Below are 21738 nucleotides of genomic sequence, written 5' to 3' on the forward strand. Positions count from 1 at the left end.
AGGATTCGAACCTGTGGCCGTGGCAGCAGCGCGGTTCCGGACTGAAGCGTCTAGAACCGCTCGGCCACGGATTGCCGGCTTTGGTTTTGAGGTTCTTTTCCTTTTTGTTGAGGAAATAGCGTTTTCTAACGTTGTATGATAAATCTGTATGGTTTTCCTCATTGTTACAACAACATCCCACCGTTTCACGTATAAAATCAACAATTTTCGAATAAAATCTAAATTAAACACAAACAAGCTGGATTTTGCTATACATACTGTTTATTTTTCATTCATTTCCTAGACGGTTTACCACTTACAGTTTGTAGGGGAATCTATTAAGACACTGATCGCATACGTAAGGAAAGCGTTCCTTATGAGGTAACGCCCAATACGTACGCAACACACTTAACTTACAGGTAATGCGGGTACGACTTTAATTCAAAATGGTTCAAATGGCTCTGAGCACTATGGGACTCAACTTCTGAGGTCATTAGTCCCCTAGAACTTAGAACTAGTTAAACCTAACTAACCTAAGGACAGCACACACATCCATGCCCGAGGCAGGATTCGAACCTGCGACCGTAGCGGTCTCGCGGTTCCAGACTGCAGCGCCTAGAATCGCACGGCCACTTCGGCCGGCCGACTTTAATTGGCCAAGGTACTAGGAAAACTACCGTATTCTACGCTTACTTATGGTAATCTATGGCAGCCTACAGTAGTTTTATAACCCTCCACATGGATCATAGCCGTAAGTGGAAAACCAACGATCTTGACTTCATGAAGCACCTCAGCTCAATTACATTCGTAGTACAAATGATTATACCCATGACGATTTTTGGGGGGTATGAGGTGGAGGGTGAACAGAGTTTTCGCTGTTTTTATGCGGTCCCACACGACTTTCTCTCTTGTGCCATCCTGTTCACTTACACCAGCGTCGTGTATTATTTGGATTGTTTCTGACTCCAAAGCTACCTGCAAAACAACGAGAAGATCACATAATGCCGGACATCTGACGTACAGTCCAACCGTTTCGTTTTGTTCTGAGACGCTCTTCTCGAGAATTTTATGGCTAAATGAATGAACGGTTCGCTAGGTCTCAGAATAATCTTCAGGGACTTTCACAAAAGCAGGCTCGACAATAAACTGTCTCCTGATCCGAGCTTTCTCTGTTACCCCCCCCCCCCCCCCCCAAAACGACAGGCTCCTCAATTCTTTTTTATTTACGCGACACATTCTACGATTAGTTTGGACGACTGTAGAAAACTCCCTGTACAGACAGAGAGCTTGGCAAACGTACGAGGGGGTGCTGAAAAGTAATGCTTACGAATTTTTTACGTGAAAAGTCTTAAAGTTTTTTAAATGAAACAAGTGCTATTAACATTCTACATGTTTATTCTTCATGTCTACAAATTTGCCTCTTTCTACTGCTAGGGGCCTCTGAAGCGTAGTGTGCGGTGAGTAACGGAATATGTCGGTGCGTGAGAAACAGCTTGCTGTAATCGAGTTTGTAATTCGAAGACTTCGTACGCAGGTGGAACACCCTCTTCTTCACCATGACAGTGCCAGACCACACACGACCGCTGCGACATTTGCAACAGTCTGACACCTTGGGTCAACTGTCATTGATCATCCTCCATACAGCCCCGACTTGGCCCCATCAGATCTCCATCTGTTTCCAAAACTTAAATAACACCCTCGAGGACTTCACGTTGATAGTGATGCAGCGGTGCAAACAGAGGTGAGGTTCCGGCTCCGTCAAAAATGTCAAACATTCTGCGATAACGGTATCAACAAACTGGCCTCTCGTTAGGAAACATGTGCTCGTCGCCAGAGTGACTACGTTGAGAAATAAATGTGTATACATGAAGAATAAAGATGTAGAATGTTAATAGAGTTTGTTTCATTTCAAAATATTTACGAGTTTTTGTATTAAAAGTCGGAGGCACTACTTCTCAGCAAGCCGCCTGATAAACCACTTCTGTTGGAGACATTCGTGTTCAGGCATGCATGTGAGTTAAAGAGGGGTATATAGCTTACAACGTCCGGTTAAACTCTTACTCCAAGTGGCGTTTGTGAGGCCAGCACGCTCGACAGTGTCCCCTTGATTGGCTGTCAACCCGAGTCTCTCGCTGCCAACGGTGTTCTTAAACACACTTGGAAGCGCACGTACGTAACAAATCTCTCGGCGGATCAATATTCCATTAGGGAAGCCAGCAAACTCTGAAAGCTCAATCATGAAGATTAATCTACAGTGACCGACCCTTCCCTACCGCCGCTCTGTCACTCGCCCCGCGTATATTTTTAGGAAACTAACGTATGCGGCAGAGGTGGGCTGTTTTTATGAGTACGCGGCGGGTTCCCCACCCCGTGAACTCTGTTTTTAAATAATGCGCCGGAGATCAGATAATGAGTGAATCAATGACGCAGTCGGCGAGCAGAAACAATGACGCAGCCGTTCTCATTAAGGGCGCTGCAAACGCGTAAGGGGAGGGGCCAGATGCTTCCGATAGCGGCCGACAACCGCCGACGCTTCCCGAACGGCTCCGCGCCACTCCGCTCAATTCACACGCCGACCACCTTTGTACAAATATAAAAAAAGGTTGCGCTGCCAGTTTCAGCGCTGAGCGTATCATTAAATGAATGCTTCGTTGCAGTAGTGCCCCATTACTGATATTAAAACCCCTTAATGCTTCCAGAAACGTCCGTTCTAGTATAGTAGGAAAAATTTTCCGAGCGACAAACGCTAGGTTCTTTTCACCACAGGCAGTTCAACCAAAGCACTATACACACTTCAGGAAAATGATCGCTGCATCGCATGTTTTGTTGTGTGTAAGTAATATTATCTGTACAAAACTGTAGTTTAACTGCATGTGGACATTGTGTCCTACATGCTGGTTGAATGCACGCCACATTTTCAGTTGGAGCATACCGTCGTAATGGAACATCAGCACGTATTTCTTAGGTCGTACGTGGAACGTTTGCCAAGAGCATATACCTGTAGATGGGGCATGCTGGACTCTGAGGATATTACCTGCAGTGACATTATCTCGCATACTTTTAATCCCCAAACGAGTAAGACTACAAACTTCCCGACGATCCAGATTCCGTAGTTCTATTCTAATCATATGCCAAAATATATACAAGCTAAAACTGTTTCGAGGAAGAAAACGAAACCGTGTATTTTCGTAGTATATCAATTTCTTTTTCACAGTCGGTTTTAACAGAAAATCTGTCCATCGTCGCTTAAAAAATATGTAGTTTATATCTGCCAGACTCTTCATTGGACTATCGTGTAAAAATTTGAAGTAAATCAGTAAAGAATTTTCGAGATTTCTTTTAACAACGTTTCACCTTTGTACGTTAATATATATTTATAGGCTATGTGTAGTATAAAAAGACATATAGCTTACGTCTGCTCAAACGCTTAGTAGAGCATCGTGTAAATATTTGATATAAATCAGTCAAGGCTTTGTCGAGATTTTTTGCTACAAAGGAACATTGCATCGCCCTGTCTAACAACACTGCAATATCGTATTTATCCGCCGATACCAGACAGTGACTTTCAATTAAAATGTCTCCCTAGTACGGGAATTACATAATGTGTGTACGAGTACAGGTTGTGACGCAGGAACGACCACGTATGGAAGTAAAAGGAATGACCTTGATAAGAACTGGAGAATATACACTCCTGGAAATGGAAAAAAGAACACATTGACACCGGTGTGTCAGACCCACCATACTTGCTCCGGACACTGCGAGAGGGCTGTACAAGCAATGATCACACGCACGGCACAGCGGACACACCAGGAACCGCGGTGTTGGCCGTCGAATGGCGCTAGCTGCGCAGCATTTGTGCACCGCCGCCGTCAGTGTCAGCCAGTTTGCCGTGGCATACGGAGCTCCATCGCAGTCTTTAACACTGGTAGCATGCCGCGACAGCGTGGACGTGAACCGTATGTGCAGTTGACGGACTTTGAGCGAGGGCGTATAGTGGGCATGCGGGAGGCCGGGTGGACGTACCGCCGTATTGCTCAGCACGTGGGGCGTGAGGTCTCCACAGTACATCGATGTTGTCGCCAGTGGTCGGCGGAAGGTGCACGTGCCCGTCGACCTGGGACCGGACCGCAGCGACGCACGGATGCACGCCAAGACCGTAGGATCCTACGCAGTGCCGTAGGGGACCGCACCGCCACTTCCCAGCAAATTAGGGACACTGTTGCTCCTGGGGTATCGGCGAGGACCATTCGCAACCGTCTCCATGAAGCTGGGCTACGGTCCCGCACACCGTTAGGCCGTCTTCCGCTCACGCCCCAACATCGTGCAGCCCGCCTCCAGCGCTGTCGCGACAGGCGTGAATGGAGGGACGAATGGAGACGTGTCGTCTTCAGCGATGAGAGTCGCTTCTGCCTTGGTGCCAATGATGGTCGTATGCGTGTTTGGCGCCGTGCAGGTGAGCGCCACAATCAGGACTGCATACGACCGAGGCACACAGGGCCAACACCCGGCATCATGGTGTGGGGAGCGATCTCCTACACTGGCCGTACACCACTGGTGATCGTCGAGGGGACACTGAATAGTGCACGGTACATCCAAACCGTCATCGAACCCATCGTTCTACCATTCCTAGACCGGCAAGGGAACTTGCTGTTCCAACAGGACAATGCACGTCCGCATGTATCCTGTGCCACCCAACGTGCTCTAGAAGGTGTAAGTCAACTACCCAGGCCAGCAAGATCTCCGGATCTGTCCCCCATTGAGCATGTTTGGGACTGGATGAAGCGTCGTCTCACGCGGTCTGCACGTCCAGCACGAACGCTGGTCCAACTGAGGCGCCAGGTGGAAATGGCATGGCAAGCCGTTCCACAGGACTACATCCAGCATCTCTACGATCGTCTCCATGGGAGAATAGCAGCCTGCATTGCTGCGAAAGGTGGATATACACTGTACTAGTGCCGACATTGTGCATGCTCTGTTGCCTGTGTCTATGTGCCTGTGGTTCTGTCAGTGTGATCATGTGATGTATCTGACCCCAGGAATGTGTCAATAAAGTTTCCCCTTCCTGGGACAATGAATTCACGGTGTTCTTATTTCAATTTCCAGGAGTGTATATTTATAGGCTATGTGTAGTAAAAAAAGACATATAGCTTACGTCTGCTCAAACGTTTAGTAGAGCATCGTGTAAATATTTGATATAATTCAGTCAAGGCTTTGTCGAGATTTTTTGCTACAAAGGAACATTGCATCGCTCTGTCTATCAACACTGCAATATCGTATTTATCCGCCGATACCAGACAGTGACTTTCAATTAAAATGTCTCCCCTGTACGGGAATTACATAATGTGTTGTAACCTCCCCACCGAAATTTTAAAGATATTATTTTAAATGCTCTGCAATGCCTCGCCATCGCCGTCACACAACATACGTGTTTCAGTGTGTACGAGTACAGGTTGTGACGCAGGAACGACCACGTATGGGAGTAAAAGGAATGACCTTGATAAGAACTGGAGAATATATAAAATTTTATCCAACATCAGAGAGCGTAAGAGAATGAACCAAGTCACACCGGATTACATGATGATTTACTGTCTAACAGGGCATGATACTTATGGAAAGCATGCACACAAAATTCAGCAAAGGCAGCCCCCTTGCATATCGTGTAATATCAGAATGCTGTTAACATGGAGAAAGATAAGTTTAGCTTCCGCGGATGAGTCATATACGATATGATGAGAGAGACCGATCACTGTAAACCTTTAACTATAACTGCAAATAAAATTCATAGTAATCTCCTCATAAATTTACAGACTGATTCAGCTGCCCCTACCGATGTCTTTTTATGCAGCTCACAATGTCATATCTGATCTCCAAAAACCGCGCCCTAGATTTTCATTTTCCCTCGCTTTCTACACGCAAACTATTAGTCCCCCAGAAAAAAGAACAAGACCTTTTTTTGTAGTAAATGTAATGTAGAAATCTTAACTACATATCGAAATAACCAGCAACCAGTTGCATACAATAAATCTTATTTCCCTAACCGGTTTCAGATACTTAGCGCCCTACTACAGACGGTTTTAACTAGCATTATTTGCGAGAAGGGCACTGAGGGCGGTAAGTCCCAGGAACCGGTTAGGAAAATAAAATTTCCTTTGCGCAACTTATTGCTGATTGTTTTGATGTATACAACTGCTGCTGCTGAAGATTAAATTTGCTGTTCACTTTTTTCTGTAAGACTAATAGTTTGCGCGTAGCGAGAGAGAGAATATGAAAATCTCGCGCGTGATTTTAGAAGGCAGATGTAACATTGCGGGTTCCATAAAACGTCATCGATAGGGGCAGCTGACTCTCCTTGTATGCTCGCATGTCGTAGTAAACTCTAAGAGGAGTATAGTGGTTCTGTGTATACGTGTGTGAGTGATATTAGCTAATGTCCATATTCTCAGTGAGGCATGAGTCACTTCCAGCTACGTAATATACAGGGTGTTACAAAAAGGTACGGCCAAACTTTCAGGAAACTTTCTTCACACACAAATAAAGAAAAAATGTTATGTGGACATGTCTCCGGAAACGCTTAATTTCCATGTTAGAGCTCATTTTTGTTTCGTCGGTATGTACGGTACTTCCTCGATTCACCGCCAGTTGGCCCAATTGAAGGAAGGTAATGATGACTTCGGTGCTTGTGTTGACATGCGACTCATTGCTCCACAGTACTAGCATCAAGCACATCAGTACGTAGCATCAACGTGATTTTGCAGTCAGTGCAATGTTTACAAATGCGGAGTTGGCAGATGCCCATTTGATGTATGGATTAGGAAGGGGCAATAACCGTGGCGCGGTACGTTTGTATCGAGACAGATTTCCAGAACGAAGGTGTCCCGACAGGAAGACGTTCGAAGCAATTTATCGGCGTCTTATAGGGAGCACGGAACATTCCAGCCTATGACTCGCGACTGGGGAAGACCTAGAACGACGAGCACACCTGCAATGGACGAGGCAATTCTTCGTGCAGTTGACGATAACCCTAATGTCAGCGTCAGAGAAGTTGCTGTTGTACAAGGTAACGTTGCCCACGTCACTGTATGGAGAGTGCTACGGGAGAACCAGTTGTTTCCGTACCATGTACAGCGTGTGCAGGCACTATCAGCAGCTGATTGGCCTCCACGGGTACACTTCTGCGAATGCTTCATCCAACAATGTGTCAATCCTCATTTCAGTGCAAATGTTCTCTTTACGGATGAGGCTTCATTCCAACGTGATCAAATTGTAAATTTTCACAATCAACATGTGTGGGCTGACGAGAAACCGCACGCAGTTGTGCAATCACGTCATCAACACAGATTTTCTATGAACGTTTGGGCAGGCATTGTTGGTGATGTCTTGATTGGGCCTCATGTTCTTCCACCTACGCTCAATGGAGCACGTTATCATGATTTCATACGGGATACTCCACCTGTGCTGCTAGAACATGTGCCTTTACAAGTACGACACAACATGTGGTTCATGCACGATGGAGTTCCTGCACATTTCAGTCGAAGTGTTCGTACGCTTCTCAACAACAGATTCGTTGACTGATGGATCGGTAGAGGCGGACCAACTCCATGGCCTCCACGCTCTCCTGACCTCTACCATCTTGACTTTCATTTATGGGGGCATTTGAAAGCTCTTGTCTACGCAACCCCGGTACCAAATGTAGAGGCTCTTCGTGCTCGTATTGTGGACGGCTGTGATACAATACGCCATTCTCCAGGGCTGCATCAGCGTATCAGGGATTCCATGCGATGGAGGGTGGATGCATGTATCCTCGCTAACGGAGGACATTTTGAACATTTCCTGTAACAAAGTGTTTGAAGTCACGCTGGTACGTTCTGTTGCTGTGTGTTTCCATTCCATGATTAATGTGATTTGAAGAGAAGTAATAAAATGAGCTCTAACATGGAAAGTAAGCGTTTCCGGACACATGTCCACATAACATATTTTCTTTCTTTGCGTGTGAGGAATGTTTCCTGAAAGTTTGGCCGTACCTTTTTGTAACACCCTGTAGAAAAGTAAAGTAACTCCGTGAGCAGGCCCAGACGACACCGCCATGCTGACCGGCTGCCGTCTGACCCTTCAGCCAACTGACGTCGTGCGGGTTATGTACGGGCACAGGTCAGCACTCCGCTCTCCCGGTCGTTGTCGGCTTTCCAGACGTTGAAGCCGCCACTTCTCACTCAAGTATCTCTTCAATGTGCCTCACAAGACCGAGTGCATCCCCGTTCAAGTCCTCCTACCACGAAAAATTCACTGCGAGTACCAGGAGCTTGCCGAAACCAGAATGAGAGGAAATAAAAAAAAAAGATGGAAGAAGAACATAGGAGACTGTGTGGAAAATCCGATACGAGCTACGCGACTGAACGGACGATGAATAGTAAAGAGCCATGTGGAGTAGTGCTATTTCGCGGATTTAGTCAGGATTGAGCTAAAGTAAAAAAGTGTTGCGCTCACAACTATAAAAGTTTGCACCTCTTTCGGCCGGGACGTGGTGACTGGCCGTATCACAGTCGCCAACAAAACGCACGCAGTGGTTAATTCACACGCTGCCCCTGTTGTCACAAGGGCCAAATGCGCGGGTAAAAGCCCGTTTATGGCGCGTTAGTGAGACATGTTAATTGGTGCGATGACTCAGCACCAGCAGCAGCCACGACTGACGGGCAGCGCCGTGTTTGCCGCCGGTAACCTGCTTCCGATAGAATAATTACGCCGCCCCGCCAAGAACTGCCCCGAACAAATTTACACACGCAATCGTGTGGTTCCATCCCCGTAGACGCCGAGGGGTGTACCGGGAGGGAATATTGTGTCAAGGCGAGAACTGCCCAAGTATAAACTGCGAAGTAACGAGAATAAGAGAACAAACAGAGGAAACTTCATCCCTTTTCGCTTACTCTGAGTCACATTTTTCATGGCCTTTTTCTCCTGAATCGCTCCCCGGGAATCCAAAGTGATTCCGTCAACAACCTATCCTTTGTTTCGTAACTCCCCCCACCCCCCCATATTCCACCATTATTCTAATGAGATTGCGCAGTGGATCAATTAACACTTCGAGATTACTCCGTATCGGATAAGACTGATATACGGCGGTACGATGGTCGTCGACCCAGGGGTAACCAGTTCGAATCTGGGTAATCGAAGAAATTTACATCACGGAGTTTGGTGCCTAGTTTACGGAATGGTTGTAATTAAACTTTCGCTATTTGAGGCAGTGTAAACAGAAAGCCCTTTACCGTACAGATTCCTAGCTTTACAGGAATGACATGCAGAATGCGTGCTGCAGGATTGGCGTTGTTAGTAGTTTTAGTGTCAAGACTTATCGTTAGGCGACGGTACTGGTACGGCGACATAAGGTGGAAACACAAGCAGCAGTGGACATTATAGTTGCAGACAGTTAACATGGGTCTGGACAAGGTGATGGTTCAAATGGCTCTGAATATGGGATTTAACAAATGGTTCAAATGGCTCTGAGCACTATGGCACTTAACATCTTAGGTCATCAGTCCCCTAGAACGTAGAACTACTTAAACCTAACTAACCTAAGGACATCACACACATCCATGCCCGAGGCAGGATTCGAACCTGCGACCGTAGCAGTCCCGCGGTTCCAGACTGCAGCGCCAGAACCGCACGGCCACCGCGGCCGGCGGGATTTAACACCTGATGTCATCAGTCCCCTAAAACTTAGAACTGCTTAAACGTAACTAACCTAAGGACATCACACACATCCATGCCCGAGGCAGAATTCGAACCTGCGACCGTAGCGGTCGCCCGGTTCCAGACTGAAGCGCCTAGAACCGCTGAGCTTTACTTTGCACAGCTGTTTTATCAAAGCAACAGCAATAGTGCTGGTGCTGTTCGCCAGTATCGTCGCATTAAAGGAATGCGGAGAGGTCCTCTTTCCGCACCGGTGTTGATGAACATGATTCGGAAGTTCGAATTAACTGGTGATTTGGGAATTGCTCTTGGGAGTGGCCGACCGTCAGTTGGCTCACAGTTGAAGAAGTTACTGTTGCCGTGGCTGAGAATGCTGGACGCTATGTGGGATCTTCAAGCTGTCCACTTTCTGTGTAACGACAAGCTGATCATTCCATGGTCCACCGTTGTTTCGGGCAGTAGTAGAGCCATCTCTAGTGCGGTTCCATGCTGTGGTGGATGCAGATAGCCGTCAGACTGAGCAACGATTGCAACCTGGAACGTAAATACGGTAAACAGTTAACAAATGTTACCCTCTCATTAAGAAATTAACATGCTTTTCTTTCAATGCTTTATTCGTTATCTCTCTTCCGCCTGTCCTTACAAATGTTTCCGCGAAGTTTCGGTGTTCTAAGGTCACTCGTTTTTCATGGAGGCCCTCTCAAATAGCGAAAGTTTAATAATAACCACCCTTCACCCTGATGACACCGCAAGGTAGAGGATGACACGGCGGTCGGTGGACATCCCTTGGGCCTTCACGGAATCCTAACGGCAGTGACCCGTGCAGTTATAACATGTGACTGTTTATGATAGTCCATCAGATGTTGACGTTAAATTTGGCATCAAGTTCGCTTATTGTGATAGAGTTTCCCACCACTGTGGCACTTCCCTCTACCTGTAACCTTTAACACCTCAGATACCACTTCTTTGTTCATTAAACTCTTCATTAGCTGGAATTTTTTCAGCATTTCTATGTGCAACTTGGAAGTGAGCTGATAAGACGTATTTTTGTATGTTGCAGTTGTAATGCACAAGGACAAAGAAGACTCTCAGTACCGCAACAGGGACCTGACCGCCTACGACCACTCGCCTTTGGACGGCGACATGTTTCTTCAGGTAAGTCTGTCCAACACTAGTCTACATTCTGCGACGGATCGTAGTTTCTTAATTTCTCCTCCCTCAAAATCCACGACCGCTCCAACTGTAGCTCCCTGTCACTCCCAATTTTAACGTAACACAGTTCCCTAGAATTTAATAATTGTAATAAAATATAATTTTTTTAAACATTGCGATAATTTTTGTATCAATCCTTAGCCTATCGTTTCAGCGCAGCTTACAAGAATAATAATTAACACGGCCTAAAATCGAAGTGTACATTGCACCATTATCAGTATTTTACTCAGCACGACGATGTGAACACAGACCTGCAGATATGGCTATGCGAGCCTGTAAATGAGTGGTGTTTCTTTCAGTCGTTTCCAGCTATGGTGAGGAGAGTCAGTGTTTCTCTTATTACTTCCTTAGAGGAGGGACTTCCCTTTCTGTCACGCCTAACTCAACCACCTGTAGTCTGTCGGCTCTACCTGCAGACTCAAGTACTGCACCGACTTTGTTGTTGGCAGCTGGAAGATCAGTCTGTGAATGGCACTTTTACGTACCGTCCGAAGCCCGTCGGCGCAAGCACATCCACGTAGGCTAGCTCTCAAGCGAGGATCTGAAAAGTGTCCTGTGTTAGACAGCGCTAGTAATTTTCTAGACTTCCTTGCTATTTACAGTTCTTATGCTGGTTTATTTTCCGCTAATTATCTTAGAAACTTGGAAACTGTTATATCAAAAATGTAAACATTTGTAAGAAAATATTATAGGGGTTCGGGGGAGGGGGGGGGGGGGGTGCTTTCAGTACCCCATTCCCCTCCCCCTTAGATCCGTGCATTGCAGACGTTAAAAATAAAACCTGTGATTTACGTGACAAATTGTTTTCCAAGAACTGAGTTTCTCTTATAAGTTTCTAATTCATCCCGATACGAATAATTTTCCCCGCAAATGGGATAGACGTTAGGGAGCACACTTTGTAAGCAGCCCGGATCTTCGCAAATCTTTTTCATTCTACAAGTTGACGAAATATATTTGAAAGATAATGATTCATATAACGCATATACTAGATTTGTAGCTCATTGCTGATAAAATGGAATCTATAGCTATGTCGATGTAACACGTTAAATTTTATCAGAAATTAGCTGCTCGGTAAGCCCATAAAAAAACTATGCGACTTTTCAAACGAAGACAAGAACAGGAATACGCAAAGGTTAACGTCTCATCGATGAGGTGGTCGTAAGGCACGGAGAAAATGTTCAGTTTCTTGTCTCCGACTGTTAAAATCGAAAAATCTTTATAGCCGTATTACTCTTTTCTTGAAGAGAATAAGGCGAATAGTTATCGACCTTTCAGTGAAGAATTGCAATTTGTAGGTGAAAATGCTCTTCTTTTTCGACGTCGGCCTCGTTTTGGTGAACATACTTTACATAACATCTCTGACGAGCGATAGTGGAACCACTGCAAAATATACTCTTACGACTCCCACCAACTCTACACCGGACTGAAAACGTTTTCTACTCACATATCCGTTTGGATGTGGGAAGAATTGGAGGCCAGAGAGGTTTCCAAATGTTTTAACGATTCACACTTGTAATTCAGTAGTGCTCCTTCTGCCAAGGCGATTACACGAACCAGACACGTTTATGTGATCACCACCTAGGTTCGACGTCAGCGGGCAGTAACCTCTCACTGACGGCAGGTGGCATCACTAGCAATGTATGGCATATAAAGCGTGTCGTGGTGTTCGTGACTGGACGTACCTGCACCACGAAAATCCCTATCCCTTCACCCCTCCAGACAGGCCAAAACCACTCCTTCCTCGTCAGCCCTACGGCCCAGTCAGGCATAATTCGGCCTTACGTGCTCTGGTCTCGAGGAAGGATTTGAATCTCAACAATAAACACCCCGTCCTCACGCCCTCCGACTGGGAACATATTTTTGTGGTCTCATCCGGGTTCGAGTCGGCTGGGGCTCCCTCTCGCGTCGGTGCGAATCTCCTCCGCCCGACCCACCGAAATCTCCTGGTTCCGACCTTCTAACCGAGGGTGTGTGTGCATTCCTCCGTCAGTCACCTCTCCTGAACCCAGACGAACTACGTCTATCAAGACCATCGTATGTGTAAGCTTCCCCGACTGTCATATCAGTCAGGACTAGCAGGCAAAGCACAAGAAGTGCTAATACTGCACCCACACGTGCCTGAGGATGGCATGTCATGTTAGCGAGCGAGCGAGCACGTCATTTTAGCGAGCGAGCGGTTAACAGTGCAGTCTTTGTCGTAGTGCGGAAAGGAAGCGATTTATCAGACGCCCATAAGGGCATGATCATTGGCTTTCGGGTCAAGCGTGGAAGGAAATACGAAAGGGCTAAGTTTGTAAATAGTTTGCGTGCCGCCGTGGTTAAAGCATACTTCGCATGTCAAAATGGCGCTATCCAAAACTAGTGCCGAGGCAAATATGGTACATCACGGGCCATACATCACAGGGTTGAACGACGGTTGCTGAGATGTATACTGGCGAACAGACGTGCAACTGTTGAGCAATTGACAACAGCTTTTGTCAATGTAAACAATACTTGTACTAATGGAGTTATGAATTCGCTTTTTATCAAAACAAAACAACATTGTTAAAGCGACTGGTAGCAGGAATTCATTTTCTTATGAGAGATAATATCGCATTCATGCTGTAACAGGCTTTCTCACAGCTGTACTGTATAATGAATAAGGTAAAGTCCATGTATACGTTTCACACGCGAACGGGTTTGCGTTGGCACACAGACGCACTATGGAAGATTAAAACGGGAAGGGATAAAAGAAGATAAAAAAGACATAATCCCAACACGCGCAACAGGGGCACTTGCTGAAAGATGCACGGTATGATACGCAGACGTGGAGAAGTGGCGGCGAGGCTGTTAAGTAAGTGTGCGGCCGGTGGGGCGGCTCGGCGTCGATTGTGATGTCTGGGCCGGGTATCGACAGACCGCGTTCCCTGATTGAATCGGAAGCGGCGCGGATGCTGATTAATGACCCGCACTCGCGACGGCCTCTCGGCGGCGCTGAACAACTTGTTGTCGACCTGCCGTGATTTATCGGGTCGGAACGCTCAGCAAATGCCCCTCTCATCTGCCAGGAACAGGCGCGTCACGGTGTGGCCACAAAAATCTGCTAATTTCTTCTCAGATCGCGTACTTCCCAGTGGACAACTAGGTCGACGCTCCATTTCTATGTACGATGATGGGTCAATACATAAAGTTCGGTTCATACAGAACGTCAACGGAATGGGAGAAACGACAGGTGAAAGTGAGGCTATCAGATACCACCCGCAGTACAAAAAGTCGGGATATAGCACAGAATTAAGGAACTAGCGATGAAAAAGTTTATTAATAGCCAAAGCAAAATTCTTAACTTATATCCTTGACAATTTATGTGGTAAAACTGAAGCACGTACACTGAAGAAACAAAGAAACTGGTACACCTGCATAATATGGCGTAGGGCCCCCGCGCGTACGCAGAAGTGCCGCAACACGACATGGCATGGACTTAACTAATGTCTGAAGTAGTGCTGGAGGGAACTGACACCATGAATCCTGCAAGGCTATCCATAAATCCGTAGAATACGAGGGGGTGGAGATTTCTTCTGAACAGCACGTTGCGAGGCATCCCAGATATGCTCAATAATATGAATGTTTGGGGAATTTGGTAGCCAGCGGAAGTGTTTAAACTCAGAAGAGTGTTCCTGGAGCCACTCTGTAGCAATTCGGGACGTCTGGTGTGTCGCATTTTCTGCTGGAATTGTCCAAGTCTGTCGGAATGCACAATGGACGTGAATGGATGTAGGTGATCAGACAGGACGCTTATGTACGTGTCACTTGTCAGAGTCGTATCCAACTACACACGCCCCACACCATTACAGAGCGTTCACCAACTTGAACAGCCCCTGCTGACATGCAGGATCCATGGGTTCATGACGTTGTCTCCATACGCGTACAGGTCCATCCGCTCTCTACAATGTTAAACGAGACTCGTCCGAGAAGGCAACATGTGTCCAGTCATCAACAGTCCAATGTCGGAATTGACGGGTCCAGGCGAGAAGTAAAGCTTTGTGTCATGCAATCATCAAGGATATATGAGTGGACCATCGGCTCCTAAAGTCCTTATCGATGATGTTTCGTTGAATGGTTCGCACGCTGACACTTGTTGACGGCCCAACATCGAAATCTGCAGCAGTTTGCGGAAGGGTTGCACTTCTGTCGCGTTGAACGATTCTCTTCAGCCGTCGTTGGTCCAGCTTTTGCAGGATCTTTTTCCGGCTGCAGTGATGTCGGAGATTTGATGCTTTAACGGATTCCTGATATTCACGGTACACTCATGAAATGGTCGTACGGGAAAATCCCCACTTCATTGCCACCTCGGAGATGCCGTCACCCGTAGCTAGTGCTCAGACTATAACACCACGTTCAAACTCACTTAAATTTTGATAAGCTGCCATTGTAGCAGCAGTAACCTGTCTAACAACTCCGCCAGACACTTTTTGTCATATACAGGCGTTGTCGACAGCAGAGCCGTATTGTGTCTATTTACATATCTCTGAACTTGAATACGCATGGCTATACCAGTTTCTTTGGCGCTTCAGCGTATAGCAATTGCTACGGAAAATCCGACCAATGATAGTAAAAGGAAATATAGAGGGCGGGACGCGTTATTTGCTGCTAAGCCTGAGCACGAACTCTCTGTATGCATCCGACAGTTCACGCAATGCAGTGTTTGACGAAAGTTATTGTGGAACCGATTAGTGTGGCACTTCGTGTGGTACGGCAACGTGTCTGCAAAACATGGTTTGAGTGCTTACGACCGTGGACGAGCAGTTGGACTGCTCGAAGCCGGTCAAAGTGTCTCTACTATGGCTAAGGTAACTGATATTAAAAAAGGCCGCCGAAGGTGTAAATGCTACGCGAAAATGGCCGGTGCTCATAGGCGGACCCCACGCCGCAAGAGGATCGAGACATAGCCCTCGTGGCGAAAAGGAACAGATTTCTCACTCCTAGGCAGATCGGTGCAGACCTTGCAACCGCTACCGGTACACGCGTTTAAGCCAGAACCACTTCGCAGCGATTAAATTAGGCTGGTTTGTATGCTCAGATGCCTGTTAGTTGGATCCTACTTCAATCGCGCCATCGTCAAGAAAGAGTTCCCTGGTATAGGGAGCACACTGGTTGTGGTCAGCAACAGTGATCCACAGTGATGTTCTCCGACCAATCCGGCTACATTGTGGCAAGTGATTCTGGCCTCTAGTTAGTGGGTAAAGGGGGAGTAGCACGTTACACACTACAGAATATTCATGAACGTCATCGATATTGCATGGGCAAACATATGCACAATGGCCGACCACCACTGCATATCTTTGCACGAGGTACTGTTATAGCACCGCGGCGTTGCCGGGAGATAATTCTGGATCATGTCCATCTGTTCAGGGATGCGGTAGGTCCCAACTTTCTAGTTAGGGACGACAAAGCCCGCCCACACAGGACCGCCGAAGTGTCGGACACACTGGAACGTGGAGATATTTAACGTATGGAATGACCTGCGTACTCCCCAGACCTAAATCCTATAGAGAATACCTGGGATGCTCTTGGCAGACGTGTTTTTCAACGAACATCCACCCTCGAACCGTGCAAGAACTGAAACCTGCCTTGAGAGAAGAGAGAGGCAACATCCCCCAAAGACTCACCAACAGCTTGGTAGGCCACATGAATAACAGGTGCCAAGTGTGCATACGTATCCAAGGAGGGCATATTTCTTACTGAGAGTCCGATAACGACCTTTATGTTGAGAGCCAGACATGTGTCAAACATGAAAGTTATTCTTGTCTTTTACCCTGCTTTCCCATGTGATGAAATCCGCACCATTTTTCGTTATAAATATACCATGCCACCTCTATTACGTATGTAAAAATGTTCAAATGTGTGTGAAATCTTATGGGACTTAACTGCTAAGGTCATCAGTCCCTAAGCTTACACGCTATTGAACCTAAATTATCCTAATGACAAACACACACACCCATTCCCGTCACTGTTAAAAAAGGTTATTTAATGAAAATTGTTTCATCAAATTATTTTCCTATCTATGCATAGACTTTTTATTTTGCCAGGTGTTGCAAAACCTTAATAACTTTTTACTTACAGATATCTGGCTTCTTTTTAGAAGAACGCTCATAGGAAAAATATGTAAGTGCTCATGACACGATTGTAGTGAGTCATGAATTCGGAAAGAACATCAAAATAAAGATTAAGAATAAACCAAAGCACTTCCGATGTCAGCAGATGATGCCACCGTTTCCCCACCGCCGTCAATGTCAAAACTTTCTTCTCGAGAAACCTTGACGTTGACGTTCTGTTCCGTTCCATTCTGTTGAAGACTTGGGTGAATGCCGCCACTGAAAATGCATTCCGGAATGTTCTGATGCTTCAATATGCAACTAACTTACAGAAGTGAATATATTGGTAACAATTTTTCGGGTCTAGGATGAGCTGTCTGGGGAATTAAAGAATTGTTTGAGACATTAGCAAAGTGGTAGACGGTGTTTTTTTACGTAGGATATTTTTGATGATCCAGTTTTTTGTACCACATTTCGAGAACTGACATTGTCTTCGTCGAGCACTGTGAGGTATTCATAGCCACACCATATTCGCGTTCGAGACCAGGCTGGAGAATATTTGAGCCCATAGCTCGCGGCTATTGGCACAGATAGCTTTGTCAGATGTCGGAACATTGTACGAGATTGAGTTAGTAAATAAGCCACGAATGTCAGAATAAATTTCAAAACTGTGTCTTTCTAGAAAGTGGCAGAACCTGTCGGTTGGGGATCAACAGTTAGTATTATGCTGCCAGTGGAAGACGATTTTAGTGCCATGACTAGAATAGTGCCTGACTAGAATATCGTGCAGCTGTACAATTTACGTGTACCAAGAGCCACTCCACAGGGAATGTTCATTGTGAAATGCGTCCTGAGTATAGCGGGAACGTATTGAATATAAATTTGTGTCCGGATGCATCCAGGAATTTAACAAAGTACGAAAACGAATCACAAGCAATGAGGGCACTGCTTTCTCTGTGGGTCATAATACAACTTGGGAAAGAAATGATACGAAACTGTGCTTAAAAGTAAAGCCTCCGAGTTTTTTGCGAAAACTCTTAAAGTTTCTTAAACAAAACAAATGTTATTAACATTCTACATCTTTATTCTTCATGACCACATATTAATTTCTCAGCGTAGTCACCCTGACGAAGAACACATTTCTCCCAACGAGAGACTAGTTTGTTGATAATGTCAGTGTAAAACGTTTGAGTTTCTTGACAGAGCCACAACCAGTGTAAGCATTACACTGGTTCACCTTTCCACGGTTCGTATGGTTTCCCCAGTCGGAGGTTCGAGTCCTCCCTCGGGAAAGGGTGCGTGTGTTGTCCTTAGCGTAAGTTAGTTTAGGTTAGGTTAAGTAGTGTGTAAGTCTAGGGACCGATGACCTCAGCAGCTTGGTCCCGTAGGAACTTACCTCAAATTTCTACCTGTTCATCGCTATCAAAGTGAAGTCTCGAAGTCGGAACTGTATGGAGGATGATCAATGATTGTGAATCGAAGGCATCAGATTGTTTTAGATGTCGCAGCGTTCGTGTGTGGTCTGGAATTGTCATGCTGAAGAAGAAGGCGCTCCATTTGCGGACGAAGTCTTCGAATTCGAAACTCGATTAAAGCACGCGGTTTCTCACGCACCGACGTAGTTACGTTACAGATCGCCGTGTTACACGCTACACTTCGGAAGTAGAATATTAATAACGTTTGATTTATTTAAAAAACCTTAAAAGTTTTCACACAAAAAAATCGGATGCATTACTTTTCAGAACGCCCTTGTAACAAAAATCAGTGTGTGACAATCTATGATTTGGCACATGCTATAGTTTGTTTTCACATAATCATGTAGAGCGTAATCTGTTAGCCACTGAATTTTCTCTGACTCTGTGTGCGTTAACTCGAGGACACAAATGGAACAGAATGGGCATATGTGTGCAGCGTCACATGTGCTGTCAGACCTGGTGGTCAGCGCATTTCTGGAGCCTGGAGGTCGCGGAATCGAATCCCGGTCAGACCACGGAAATTTTCAGTCTCCCTTTAATGTAGCCTTCACGTCTCAAAGATGTGATGAGTCGCCAGGAACACTGGACTCGCATTCGGGAGGACGACGGTTCAATCCCGGGTTCGGCCATCCTGATTTAGGTTTTCCGTGATTTCCCTAAATCACTCCAGGCAAATGCTGGGATGGTTCCTCTAAAAGGGCACTGCCGACTTCCTTCCCCATCCTTCCCTAATCCGATGAGACCGATGACCACGCTGTGATTTCCTTACGAGAGTTACTGCAAGAGACAAGTCACGTGTTCACCACTACCAGTCTAAGTCAAAGTGATTTTCTATGGAAGGAAAGGCTCCTACCTCCACAGTAAAAATGTTCAAGGTGAGTCCGTCGGCACACAAATTTATAGTGACTGTGTTATAGGACATGCAAGGTGTAATATTGCTTGCATTCCATACTCATGATGAGAAAGTTCATGCCGCAACCTACTGTCATTTGCTGCAGAAACTGCGATAAGCCATACATCGCAAGCAGCCAGCACTCCTGACTGTGGACGTGATTATTCTAAATGGCAATGTTCGCCCTCGCGTATCAAGACAAACGCATGGGTTATTGCAACTACAGTTTGGACAAAATAAAACTGACCCAGAAAATATTTCATGCACCGTAATAGAAGCAACCCAACTTACAACATCCGTACTGAGGACAGCTGACGTAAGTCGGGTTTCCTATATTAAGATGCATGCAATATTTTTCCGGCTACCTGCATTTCATTGAAAACTCTTGGAATATCCACTGTTCAGCCCCAGTTTGACCACCACTGATTTTCATCCTTTTGAGTCTCTTAAAAATCAACGAGTTGGGCAGCTCTTTGCAGACAACCTCGCAGCCCACGAGATTGCTCTTTGACTGCACTACTACTGGAAGTTTTGCTGCAGGCTTTCATGGCCTTATCAAATGACGGGCTATGTGTTTAAATTTACAGGAGTAGTACGTTGAAAAGTAGAATAAATTTCATCGTGGTACTCGCAGCGCTGATGCCGCTACTCGCTTTGTTACTTAGGGTCAATTCATAGTTGATGCGGAGCTAAGCGTCAGAACATTCCGGAATGCATTTACAGTGGCAGCATTCACACACATCAACAGCATGGAACGGAACGGAACGTCAGCGTCAGGGTTTCTCGAGGAGAAAGTTTTGACGTTGACTACACTGCTGGCCACCGTAAATGCAACACCCTGAAGGAAGCATCCGATTCAAGTGAATTTTACACCATGGGTTTGCAGCGATGAGATATGCAACTGATTAGAATTTCAGCGCAGACGCACATCACGCGCGACTGTGGCGCCACCTCATAGCGCCATTTAAGGCTTGGCGATTTCGACGAGTGTACGTTCGGCACGTGTGTTTACCTTGTGGTTGTTTCACAAGACGATCAGTTATGCCTCGTAGACAACAGCGAACGTATTTTGATCAAGTATCCGAGTTCGACAGAGGAAGAATAGTGGCTTACCGAGATTGTGGATTATCTTACAGAGAAATCGCTAGTCGTGTTGGACGAAACCAAACAACTGTAATGCGGATATGTGACCGTTGGATGCAGGAGGGTACGACGGACCGACGTGGTCGATCGCATTCACCTCGGTGCACCACTGCACGTGCCGATAGGCAAATTGTGCGCATGGCAGTGACGGATCGCTCAGTGACATCCCGAACGATAGCACAGCACATTGCGTCTGTAACGCATCATCCAGTGTCTGCGCGTACCATTCGACGCCGTTTACAGCAGAGTGGTCTGTCCGCAAGACGTCCATTGCTTCGTCTACCATTGACGCAGAACCACAGACGTCTCCGTCGCCAATGGTGTGATGACAGACGGATGTGGACGGCAGAATGGAATGACGTTGTCTTTACTGACGAGGCACGCTTCTGTCTGCAGCACCACGATGGTCGGACTCGAGTGTGGAGACACTGTGGAGAGAGGATGCTGGACAGCTGCATTATGCACCGCCACACTGGTCTTGCACCGGGTATTATGGTATGGGGCGGTATTGGATATTACTCTCGCACGCGTCTAGTGCGCATTGCCGGTACTTTAAATAGCCGGCGCTGCATATCCGAGGTGCTGGAGCCAGTTGTCCTTCCTTACCTTCAGGGTTCGGCCACAGCCATATTTCAACAGGATAATGCGCGACCACACGTGGCACGCATTGTCCAAAGGTTCTTCATCAATAACCAGATTGAATTGCTTCCCTGGCCGGCTCGCTCTCCGGATCTTTCGCTGATAGAAAACATGTGGTCCATGGTTGCTCAACGAGTGACCCAGATTACATCCCCAGCTGCCACACCAGATGATCTTTGGCAACGTGTGGAAGCTGCTTGGGCTGCTGTACCCCAGGAACATATCCAACGTCTCTTTGACTCAATGCCGAGACGTATGGCAGCGGTGATCTCCAACAATGGCGGCTACTCTGGCTACTGATTCTGGCAGGAACCACATGTCACAGACGTCTGTAAACGTAATCATTTGATACTTGGTCAACATGTTATCTACAAAATAAATCTTGTTGTGCTACCTCTTGTCTTTCTTGGTGTTGCATTTACGGTGGCCAGCAGTGTAGGTGGGGGATCGGTGGCATCATCTGCTGACATCGGTGGTTAAGCTATTCTTGTCGCACTCACTCGTTTTAAGGTAATGGATTTCATGCTGTGGTTTCTTCTTAACCTTATCAGCGCACACTCCGCTGCAGAGTGAAAATCTCATTCTTTATTTTGATGTTTGTTTTAGAATTCATGTCCCACTACAAACGTTTCATAAGGACTTG

The 21738-nt window shown here is 46.2% G+C and overlaps 1 protein-coding gene across 1 annotated transcript in view; it reads left to right on the forward strand.

The window, feature by feature from the left end:
- Positions 1-21738, forward strand: part of LOC126469827 (circadian locomoter output cycles protein kaput) — an 825094-nt gene that overhangs the window by 535983 nt on the left and 267373 nt on the right. The window contains exon 3 of the mRNA XM_050097116.1: positions 10724-10818. Within this exon, the coding sequence (XP_049953073.1) occupies positions 10724-10818 (95 nt within the window). The remainder of the gene's footprint in view (positions 1-10723; positions 10819-21738) is intronic.

The sequence above is a fragment of the Schistocerca serialis genome, chromosome 3 (genome assembly GCF_023864345.2).
Source record: "Schistocerca serialis cubense isolate TAMUIC-IGC-003099 chromosome 3, iqSchSeri2.2, whole genome shotgun sequence".
Taxonomy (NCBI): Eukaryota; Metazoa; Arthropoda; class Insecta; order Orthoptera; family Acrididae; genus Schistocerca; species Schistocerca serialis.